At 43.1% G+C, this 12,294-nt stretch overlaps 1 protein-coding gene across 1 annotated transcript; it reads left to right on the top strand.

The window, feature by feature from the left end:
• LRIT2 (leucine rich repeat, Ig-like and transmembrane domains 2) lies at positions 1-12,093 on the top strand. Its single transcript, XM_054982180.1, has 3 exons — positions 1-35; positions 891-1,672; positions 11,294-12,093. Exons 2-3 carry the CDS (start codon positions 1,060-1,062, stop codon positions 12,091-12,093), a joined length of 1,413 nt encoding a protein of 470 aa, XP_054838155.1. The 5' UTR covers positions 1-35; positions 891-1,059.
• Positions 12,094-12,294: the final 201 nt, after the last annotated feature.

Here is a 12,294-nt window from a genome sequence, read left to right as displayed (position 1 = left end):
ACAGGATGTTCTTGCTCTAGTGAACAGTTTGGAAGGTAAGCAATATCGACATTTTAGTAATGCTGTAGAAAAATGTCTTTAGAGGTCTCTGTTTCTCGGTAGACTTATTATATCAAATCATACCGGGTAAGCAAATGTTTAGAAGAGGAAGACATTAACAAAACCCAATCACAAAATAAAAGGGACTTGTTAGTCACAATTAAGGCTGTAATCCTGTGCAGCCTTACCTGGGTGTAAGCCCTAGTGAACTAAATAAACGTGGATAGGATTGGGATGCATATGCTGTTCCATTGCATGGAAAATAGCATTTTGCTTTGGGTGAAATAGGCTTTGCATCTTGGATCTTGCTTAAAATGTCTGCAGGTGAAAGGATTTATGTTCATGACGTGTGATTTTCCTGCCTCCTCCTACCTGCTTCAGCCCAAAATGCTGCCTGTAATGTTGATCCTGGGGAACTCTGAGGAACAGCTTGGAGGGAACTGAAGTCCTGCAGTAGGAGGTCGAAATCAACTCAGTATTTCAAACACTTTAAAAAAAATTGATATTCAGTTAAGAATATTTTTTAGTACAAGATTAAAATTACTTCCTTGAAATACTAAGAGGTTTGTGCATAATCTTAATAACTCCCTTAATTGGCTTTTGTCTGGGGTTTACAACTAAGAAGCTGAAAATAAATCAACTTCATTGTTATAGTGCCTGCCAAAACAATCCTAGTTTATAGTTCTTCCATGGCAAAATTCAATTTATTCGTTAGAATAAAAAGTATTACAATTTATTAATTAGAATCAAATATTAATGTATTGTTATTATTTATTTATTCAATTAGTAATTGATTAATTAATTAAAATCAAATATAAGCTCTATATGACTTTTGCCAATTTCCTTTTTAGGAGTTTGTTTTGTGTGTCTGCATCTTTGAAAAAGATCCTGGAAGGCATCCCTCAAGATATCAAAAAAATTAGACTAGAAAACTCTCACCTAATAGAATTGCCTTGTGGGGCATTCTCTAATGTCAGTGCCTTGGAATATCTTTGGCTTAATTTTAATAACATCACAGTCATGCATATAAAAAGCCTGGAGTACCTAAAGGGTTTGGTTGAGCTGAGGTTACAAGGGAATCGGTTGAGTTCGGTACCATGGACAGCGTTTCAGGCTACCCCATCTTTGAAAATCCTTGATCTGAAACACAACAAACTCGACGTCCTTCCAGAACATGCCCTCCGCTATCTGCCTAACTTGACCTATTTAGACTTATCTTCCAATCAGCTTACTATCATCTCCAGGGACGTCTTCTATAACTGGCCGGTGTACCAAAAATTTCAACAACCAGAGAAGAAGACAGAAGCTGTATCTAATGCAATTTTAGCTTTGCATGATAACTCGTGGATATGTGACTGTCGCCTGCGAAGTTTCATCCAGTTTATCCAGTCTATTAGCCCACCCCTAATTCTGATGAATTCATACTTAACTTGTTCAAGTCCTATATTTAGAGCAGGGAAATACTTTCACGAAGTGGAACTGAACAGCTGCACAAAACCTGTGGTGTCATCCACTGAGTCCAATGTCACGGTAGCTGTTGGACTAAATGTTACTCTGACCTGTCTGGTGAACGCCAGTCCTTCTGCAGCAATCTGGTGGACTTATACGCTAAAACAACTCCGAGCATTTAATGGTAAGCATTATTTCACCGCAAGCTCTTTCATGAGAAGGACTGGTCTGTATTTTATGGCCACTGTTAAGGTTTTTCTTTGACCTCTGAGCTTCTATTAATCAGAGGTGGATCTAGAAACTAGTAAGAAACTAGTGAATACTGTAGACCCTTTTCATCCACAGATTCACAACTCATGATTTCCTTCATTCGCAGTCTGTGGCTCGACCACTGATGTGGGCACATGTTGGGAGTACAATCTGCTGTTGCACTTTTTCTGTTTTTTCAGAACTGTATTTATGTATGGAGAAAGTATGTGTGCTGGGTGTGTTGTGTGGCACCCACCTCACCATCTGGCCAGATGACTTGTGGCCTCCTTATCTGCCTGGCCAGGTGACCTGCTGTAATGACCACTGTACCCATTAAGGGACGGGGTCCTTTCCAGGTCTCCCAGTCTACCCCTGGGGCAGCTGATCCCCTGTCTCCCAGCCTTTGTACATTTACAGGAATGGACCCCCCACCCTTAGGCAAATGGTGAGGGTCTGGTGTTTGATCTGATTTAGTTAAGTGGGACTAAATGATCAGCCCAAGGATTGTGACACAGCTTGACACAATTGCTAATATGTAAGAAGTTTGCTAAGTCACCTGAGGCCAGTTAGGCTAACCTACCACATAGGGGGGGGGTGTTCTTTTGAAAATAAAATGGAGGAGTGAAGAAGGATGCTGCAAGCCACTTTAGGCCCCCACACTGGGAAGAAAAGCAAAGTTAAATCTTAAATCAATGAACCAATCAATGAACAAGATCAAATACAAAAATAAGGTTACTGATGATTACTAAATGCAGGGCTTTTTTTTCAGCGGGAACGTGGTGGAACAGAGTTCCGGCACCTCTTGAAAATGGTCACATGGCTGGTGGCCCCGCCCCCTGATTTCTAGACAGAGGGGAGTTTAGATCTAAACTCCCCTCTGTCTGGAGATCAGGGGGCGGGGCCACCAGCCATGTGACCATTTTTGCCAAGGGCAATTTAAACTTTAAAAAACTCCCCCCTTGTTCCAGCTGACCCAAAGTGATGTCATTGTGCGGTCCTGAGTTCCACCACCTCTTTTCCCAGAAAAAAAGCCCTGACTAAATGCAATTATTGGGTGAGGGCATTAATCACATGCTCTGCAATCCTAAGAACACTCACCTGGGAGTAAGCCCTACTGAATAAAATGGGACTTCCTTCTGAGTAAACATGTATAAAATTGTACTAATGGAGCCACAGGACTATAAATCCTGACAACCCTGACACCAACCACATTCTGCTATAATTGAACTATCAGATTGATTCAGTAGGAGGGAAGCAGATATTTCTACCAACAACCCTTTTATTTTTGGTGATCATCTTTATGATAGGAGGACAGAAGACTGAAAGATTCAAGCATATAAGGCATGGATAGAGATGCCTCATAGATTTTCTTGTGGCTGGATTACGATGGATTTCTGCAACAGGCAACTTAGTGCAGCCTCTTAGTTTGAAAAGCAATCACTGACTCACCACAGCCAACTTCAGCATTGCCCATTGATTTTAATTAGAGTACGCTAACGTGGATGAATTGTTGGTGACACCTTCGTGATATGATATCTGCTAGCTTAAATTTTGATTGACTGATTATCAGATCTATTTACTCCACACCAAGAACATTAATTAATTAATTTTACTTTATATTTATATTGTGGTTATTGAGCATTATCCAGGTACTTATGGCTAAACTTAATTCATTAGATCAGTAACAGTGCAGATCTAGGCAGAATTAATCCATTAAAATCAATGGTCTTAGGCTGGAGAAACCCTACATAGGATTGCACTGTAAATTAAAGTGAAGTCCATTGCTTTCCATCTATTTACTGTTTTTATTTCATTCTTTTCTGAAGGAGCTCAGGCTGGTATTAGCTAGTCCACCCTTATAACAATCCCATGAGGTGAGTTAAGATGAGGGAGAATGTGGTAAGTTCAGGGTCACCCATTGAGGGTCATAGCTTGAGGATTCCACCAGGCCTTGTCTGATATGCTAGCCACTACACCACAATTTCCATTCCAAGCCTGGTACGTGGTATTCAGTAGGGAATAGTCATAGCCCAAATTTGCTGCATTAGGCTTAGTTTCTTTCAAATATACATCTGGTATAGACGCTTTCAACTTTCTCTTCCTAGAAAAACTGAGTCCATCTTCTTTGAAAGCCGTCTTGTTAAGACCAAGATACAACTTTGCAGACTTATTGCCTCAGCTGTCCTGCTCATAATTTTCTTGAACAGGTGGAACTTAGATTTTCTTAGGCTTGCCCTAGTCCTGAGGTAAATTGTTGTCAACAATTTGAACCAAATTGGTTCTGCTAGTTTCTGAGCAATCCAAGGGCAATGCAGAAATTGATTAGACTGTATCAAGAGACAGTTAAAATAAGATGCAATGTGGAAGGTCAGACTACAGATTCTGTTCCTATCTTTCAAAGTGTTTGACAAGGCTGTCTTTTATCTCCTCATCTCTTCAACTTGTATATCAATGGCATTGTTAAAGCTATCTCAGGATATATCTTTCACGCACCTATTCTTAACCAGCCAGATCTTTCAATTCTACTCTATGCTGCTGCTGATGACAAGAACAACAACAACATTCGATTTATATACCGCCCTTCAGGAAGGTATATAAATGCCCACTCAAAGCGGTTTACAAAGTATGTTATTATTATCCCCACAACCAACATCCTGTGAGGTCACCCAGCTGGCTTCAAGTGGAGGAGTGGGGAGTCAAACCCGGTTCTCCAGATATGAGTCCTGTCGCTCTTAACCACTACACCAAACTGATGTGGCATTATTATTCCCAATAACTGTAGGACTAAAGTGTATGCTACTCAGTTTTGACACTCCTGTGCTGAGGAAGGTCTAATAATAAATGTGAAAAAATCTAAAATAATTGGTTTCTCAGCAGTCTGTTGGCCAAAGAAAAAAAAAAAGAGAAGCAAATATATTAAAATCTAACAAGAGACCAGATTTAGATATCTGGGATTACTATTCTTTCAAGATTTATCTTGAAAAGTCTAATTCCAATTCATTCTTCAAAAAATATTGCCATATTTAAATGCTTTGTTGTATTTTTTTCATACATTCGGTGGCAAGTATTATCCGGTAGCCGTTAGAATCTTTTTGAGAAAAATTAACTAAATGATTCTTTATTGCTCTGGAGTTTGGGTCAAAGGTGCTTATGAGGCCACTGATTCCTTTCTGCTATAATTTTTAAGGAAAATAACTAGACTGCCTAACTATGTATTAAGTATAGCTAACTGGCAAGAATTTGCAATTGCTTCATTAGAATCAGGTGCTTGAATAGATGCATTTAGACTGAGGATCAAGATTCTTTTTGATCACAGATCCAGGCTCCTCTGTAGATTAAGGGAAGTTTCTTTCTTGAATAGTTTGAAGAGGTTTGTGGATCAGAGATTGAAATGACTAGGATTTACTTCTGTCCTTTTATTATTGATGGAGAATGATAAAATAGCATTAGCATGGGTCAAAAAGCAGTTCGAAGCTTGAGTTCAGAAGAACAAATCTGCTGCTAGAAGGGTGTGCTTTCTTTCTTATTATGGATTAGAACTCCCAGTACCCCTCCCTGCGTATTTAAAATCTTTACTGTCCCTAGATATTGTAAATTTTTTGGCTGCCAGATTACCTATATTAAAGGGAAATTTTTCAGGAATTTCTTTTTTGGAACATTGGCGCTTTTGTAGTACAAGGAAGATAGGTACTTTGTCTCATTTAGTCTTTGAATGCCCTTTATTTATCAAAGATAGAGAGAGATGGATAACTCTGTTGTTAAAGAAGGACGGCCCGGAGTCTCCCTTTTCTTCTTCATGATGATGATCCACATAATGCTAAGCAGGGCTTTTTTTCAGGGGGAACGTGGGGGAACGGAGTTCCGGAACCTCTTGAAAATGGTCACATGGCTGGTGGCCCCGCCCCCTGATCTCCAGACAGAGGGGAGTTGAGATTGCCCTCCGCGCCGCTCGGCGGCGCGGAGGGCAATCTCAACTCCCCTCTGCCTGGAGATCAGGGGGCGGGGCCACCAGCCATGTGACCATTTTCTCCGAGGGCAACCCACTGAGTTCCACCACCTCTTTCCCCAGAAAAAAAGCCGTGATGCTAATTCTTTGGCTTCTTTTCTGCTAGCAATTCGGCATAAAACTAAAACTAAAAAACTTCTATAATTAGAACCAGCCATGTAGGGTTTCTTTTTTTGTCAAACCAGTGTGGTTAGGCTGAAGGCTACAGCCAATAAAGCGGTACTATTAAGGGAAATACAATTATCTGTGGGTGATAAATAAATAAAACAAAATATAAACAATTAACTTCTCTTTTCCCCTCCATAGGTCTTAATTGCAAATGTCCTTGCTGTTAGGCCAAGGAGTTGCAGTTGGAAACATTAACTTTTCTTTGACTGATAGATTTTGTAGAAGAAAAAGGAAGGTCTCAGGTTTGCAGTAAAAGACTTCCTTTTTTTTTTTTTTTTACTTTACTGGCTCAGTTGCTAGCTGGTGTAAAGTATTCCTGCCCTGTTGACTTTACAATCCCAAATTATATTAGAGAAGAAGCAGGATTCTGACTCATGGTTTTTATAGCAGAGATATCAGACCTTGTGAATGCCTTCCCCATATCAATGCCTCCTGGATCTTATCAAGTAGTTCCGTGAACATCCAACATTTCCAGAGTCTTTATAATGATTCCTGCAGTAAATATGCTGTGTACGAAAACTGTGGTTGCCCTAATCATCTGATGTTTTGGAGTTGACACAGATGTGTGGGAAACCTTCGAGATCTCCCTACTACCTGTGCCTTGCCTGGTCTTAGTGGAATTCTCTCCCTCATCGCCCCAACAGCATGATGGGGGGGGGGGGGTCGTAGTGGAGAGGGTTATTTCATGCTCAGAGAAGTGACAAGGTGATCCCCCGTATGGTGCTCTTGAGATCCATGGTGCCCAACAGAGGTTTCCTGGTTTCCGCTTGTTTCTTCCCCAAACCACAAACCACTTCTTCTCCAAAGCAAAGAACCAGTTGTGACTTTCCTTCACTTTATCGGGGCAGGAGATGCCTCCATCCCAAGACGATGCTTGGCTTGGAACCTCTTAACAGTTTGTAATTTACCTAATGGCAGCCATTTTGTCACTGGTCCCACCTCCCATTGCATACATTTTGTGGCGGGATCCACTACCATCTGGGAAAAAAATTCCAGAAGTGTCCACAAGTTCAATGGGTTGTCCTGCTCTAGAAAGAGGCCTCTAGAGCTGATGCACATTCTTGATGATGGTGCTAGAGAGACATCACCATTTGGGAAACGGGTGAATTTTGGATGTTCAGTGGACGTTCTTGTAATGGATTTGGTGTAATGGACCAAATAAGAACTGGACTTAGGGGATCCCACCCAGTATAAATAAAACCAAAAAACCAGTAAAAGAACTTGTTTGTCTAAGACCTAAATATGCACATGAAAGAAAAAGGCTAATGAGTTATATGTAGGCCTTACTAGGTACTGTGCTGAGCTGAACAAACATGCCCATGGACCATTGGCCTTTATTTATGTTGGTCATAAGCAGTCTCATGTTCTTTTACAAGATTATGCATGGAAACATTCCTGAGTTAGGCCTTTTATTTTGGGCAAAGAAAACAACAGACGTTTCCTGGCATTACAGTTCTTTCAAAGACTTTTTAGCATAATGTGCGCCCTCAAATATTTGGACAGCACAAAGCAGGAAAAGTAGTCATCAAATTTACCAGAACTGTCTTTGGCAAAACTCTAAATCGTTTTGAAAGAAGAGATTGGATAAAACACATCGTGAGTGATTCTGCACACGTTGGATAATGCACTTCCAATCCTCTTTATTGATCATTTGGAATGGATTTTTTTGTGTGCAGAACAAAAAATCTACCTCAAACGATTGATAACGTGCATTGAAAGTGCATTATCCAAGGTGTGCAGAATCAGACGTGAAATATCTTCTGGAAAGGGCCAGGTTTGCAAAGCAAATTGTTTTTAGCCATCACTTGTGTATTCTGCCTGTTGCTTTCAAGGATATCAAAAAGTGTCTTGGGCACTTTCCTATCTTAAAGCCCGCTGTGAGGTATGTTAGATTAAGGAAGAGGTTGTTTTTAAAATTTAAATTATATTGGGCTGAATCCACTGATCTCTGGATGCAAGGACCAGGGACCTTCCCCACATTTTGGGCCCTCCTCCACCCAAAGCAGTCCTTTCTGATCCCGGGGAAGTTGACACCTGGGGTCTCGGGATCCTTATGGACTAACAGACTGGGGGCTGGTCTGGAGGTGTTAGAAATAAATTCAAATGGGACTTTGGGACAGAGAGAGGTGACCGAGCTCTACCTGCAACTGCACCAATTTGCATCTCAAGCCTTAGGGACCAAGGAAGAGACAGGAAGGGTTCTGGAGGCCTCACTTCAGAAAGGATGTGGACAAAATCGAGAGGGTGCACAGGAGAGCGATGAGGATGATCAGGGGTCTGGAGACTGAGCCCTATGAGGAAAGGCTGAGGGCTTTGGGAATGTTGAGTTTGGAGAAAAGGAGGTTGAGGGGGGACATGATCACTCTCTTTAAATATTTGAAAGGCTGTCATTTGGAGGAGGGCAAGGAGCTGTTCCAGTTGGCAGCAGAGGGTAGGACCCGAAGCAGTGGGCTAAAACTACATGCACAAAGGTACCGGCTGGATATTAGGAAGAACTTTTTCACGGTCAGAGTAGTTCAAAAGTGGAATCAGCTACCTAGGGAGGTGGTGAGCTCCCCCTCACTGGCAGTTTTCAAGAAGAGGCTGGATGAATCTTTGTCAGGGATGCTTTAGGCTGATCCTGCACTGGGCAGGGGGTTGGACTAGATGGTCTGTATGGCCCCTTCCAACTCTGTGATTCAGTGGGACTCCAGTGTGCTTTGAAAAAACTTTTTCAATTACAGAATGCACTGTAACCCCAACCCTGGCCAGGCCTTCCTGTGCTGTGATACTGTTATGAGCCCGAGCCTAGTGAGGCCTAGTGGCTCTGGGGAGGCCTGAACGAAAGTGACTGCAGGGCCTACATTTCCCCGATTCCCTTTGGCCCTTGTGATTGGGTAAGAGGGGATTCTGAGGGGAAAATTGCACGAATAGAAAAGTAGAGGGATGGTGCCTGAGAGATAAAAGGCCTCGCCACAGTGGGAGGAGGTTCACTCCTAGGGAGCAGCGCTGAGGAGAGGCTGCTGCAGACGGAAGGATCCCTCATCCAGAAGGGGTGACAGAGTTGGAGGCCAGTTGCCAGGAGACAGTTAAGAACAGTCTAGTTAGACGCATTAGGGTGTTATAGTTTTGTTTGTTCACCAACCTTTTACTATTCTTTTTACTTTACAAAGTTTTGAACACCAGTTGCTAATAAACCTTTTTAATAAAGTTCTTTATTATTCTGCCTGGGTCCTCACGACTCATTTGGTCACATAATAAATCAATCCTACTGGGGAAAAGTAAACAGAAGGGGTCGGTTGGGTGCTCTGGGCCCTTCCGAGGAAGCTTGTACCAGAGTGGTGGCAGCCTACAGAGAGCTTCCCTGGGCCTCAGCACCTGTGACAGATGCTGATCTGTAAGGAAAGACTCTCATGGGAGGGTCTAAACTAATCAACCAGGAGAGATCTTCAAAGGTCTCTGCTCCACCTCAGGCATCTCTAGATCTTTTAGTCCATTCTTCTTAGTTTCTGCCTGTCTCCCTACATATGGTTAACTGGGTACCCGTTGAATAAGGCGCCATGGCTCAGAGGTCTTGCCTCCTGGCCTTCGTGATCCATGAGGTAAGCTTGACTCACAGATCTTCTGGAACTTTGTTGACATGCATCTTTACTCATGTTAACTGACTTTGCTTACTTTCCCTTTTTCTCACTGCAGAGAGCTTCTAGTGGCTTCCATTCTCCAGTGTGGAGGTCATCTGTGAACTTTACCACTGGTGGCCTCTTTTATTCCTTTCATCCCAGATCTTATCCTGGCCCAGATCACACTCATCCTGTCATTCTTTTACCCTTTTTTACTTTTCTTGCCCACACATGAACAAGGTTTCATGGGGGAGGTACATAAAAGTACGTCTCAAGCTGCTGGCCGCACTGTATGAATTGTGAAATCTACTGCTCAGCTCCTTCGGGAAGAAGCTAGAGCAAATAGACATTTTACCAACTGCTGCATGATAGGAAAAAACAGGGCTTTTTTTCTGGGAAAAGAGGTGGTGGAACTCGGAGAAAATGATCACATGGCTGGTGGCCCCGCCCCCTGATCTCCAGACAGAGGGGAGTTGAGATTGCCCTCTGCGCGGAGGGCCATCTCAACTCCCCTCTGTCTGGAGATCAGGGGGTGGGGCCACCAGCCATGTGACCATTTTCAAGAGGTTCCGGAACTCCGTTCCCCTGCGTTCCCCCTGAAAAAGAGCCTTGGGAAAAAACACTCAAGCGCCTTCTGTTTTTTACATGCTCCCATGTCTTGTCAGCCTGAAAAATATTTGCAAACTTTAACATTGTTATTAGCTAAAAACCATAAACTTTACAGGCCCATAATTTCATAACTTAGAGGTGCTGCTCTAAGGAAGAGGGAAGGATGTGAAATCACCCTCTCTTTCCTCTTCTGTCATTAGAGCGCTGCTGTTAGAAGAGTTACTAGGGTTAGAAGGGGGGTTTACCCCGTGAACACTGCAGTCTCCTCACCCACATGGACTAATATAGCTTGGGATTGGAGAAGACTGCAGGGGAAAGAGGAGATCCACAACCACCCTTCGATTGAGTCTTGCTGGAACCATCGAACATGACCCTGCTATCAGGAGAAATGTAAATTAAGCAACATAGGACAGAGAAGTGAAGGAGCCACTTCCACCAAATCAAGGGGAGGGGGTATAATAATAGGAGGGATACCTTCTGGTGGGCCAAAGACAGGAATAGCTACTTCCGCTCATGACCAGAATTGACAGTATATAGACCAAAGCAAACAACCATAGTTACAGTTCTGAATCCAAGTCTCCCTCCTTCAAGCCTTACTCTTAGCTACCCCACCACAAGTTTCTTCATCCCTTTTCTGCTCTGGCAAGTAATCTGAAGAATTTATAGGGAGGCTAAAAGCGTTTCGGGAAAACTAGTGGAATTTCTCTGGGGGGTGGTTTGCGTATCCATGTTTTTGGATCATTTTTGGCAGGGCTTTTTTTCAGCTGGAACGTGGTGGAACAGAGTTCTGGCACCTCTTGAAAATGGCCACATGGCCAGTGGCCCCGCCCCCTGCTCTCCAGACAGAGGGGAGTTTAGATTGCCCTCCGCACCGCTGGCACGGAGGGCAATCTAAACTCCTCTCTGTCTGGAGATCAGGGGGGCAGGGCCACTGGCCATGTGACCATTTTCACCGAGGGTGATTTAAACTTAAAAAAAACTCCCCCCTTGTTCCAGCTGACCCAAAGTGATGTCATTGTGCAGTCCTGAGTTCCACCACTGAGTTCTACCACCTCTTTTCCCAGAAAAAAAGCCCTGATTTTTGGGAATGAAAACATGGTTATCACACCTAGACTGCTGTTGGCATTGAAAAGAGAATCTTATGTCCTTTGTCTTTGTCCTCCTTTTCTTCTAGTGTCCACAAGCCATATCAGTGAAGATACCACTAAGTCAGTCTTGGTGATTCCTTCAGTCCATCTTATGGATCATGGCAACTATACCTGCTCAGCCGCCAACTTCCTCGGCAACACCTCAGCCACCATCATGTTGAATGTTCAAGCTCCCCGAACGATGGCTTCTTCCTTCTCCTCTTCCTTCTCAAGAGAAAATCCCTACATTGATGTGAGAATTGCCAAACAGACAGTCTATGGGATCACGTTGGAATGGTACACCATGACCGAGAATCCAGGGGAAACCTGGTATACCCTCCATTTTGGGAAGTATGACGACTCCGAGAAGGAGATGATTTACATTGGCCCTGGAATCAACAGCTACTCGGTCAATGACTTGCTCCCCGCCACTAAGTATGAAGTATGTGTGACTTTGAGGAATCAAATGCCTCAAAGGGGGCAATGCATTGTCTTTGTTACAGGAAATGACATTAGTGAATTGGAACAGAGGGAGAAACTCATTCACATCATTATTATTGTGTGCGCCATGGTGCTGGCTGTCCCTGCTGGGATGTATGCCTGCACCACCGAGACCCGGTTTAATTGTGTACAGAAATGTCGTGACATCTGCCGCAAGAAGAGGAAAACAAAAACTCTTCGAGGAGTCAGTAAGGAGGGCACGTTTGACAGCTTGCCAACAGGCAGTGATGAGGGGTTGTGCCACCAGGACTCCAGTGGTGACAAAAGAAAGCTGAGGGTCTTCGAGGACAAGGAGGAGACCAGCAAACAGAAACCCGGACACCGAAATAGCGCTGATCTCTATTAGCTGATCTCCAGCTATTGCGGTGGATTAGACGAGAGCGAGGCAAACGTAGACAGGCTCTCAAAGTAAAAGGCACTGGGAGGGAAAACCCCACGGGTAACTAACAAAACTTACGGTTCACACCAATTATTTAATCAAGTGAAAAATTCTTTAAAGTGCAAGTGCAAGTGCTACTATAACCATTCAATAAATACTTTACAATTC

This window comes from Eublepharis macularius, chromosome 6 (genome assembly GCF_028583425.1).
Source record: "Eublepharis macularius isolate TG4126 chromosome 6, MPM_Emac_v1.0, whole genome shotgun sequence".
NCBI classification, from domain to species: domain Eukaryota; kingdom Metazoa; phylum Chordata; class Lepidosauria; order Squamata; family Eublepharidae; genus Eublepharis; species Eublepharis macularius.
Note: the sequence above shows the minus strand (reverse complement) of the source record. Positions and strands in the feature narration are given on the sequence as shown.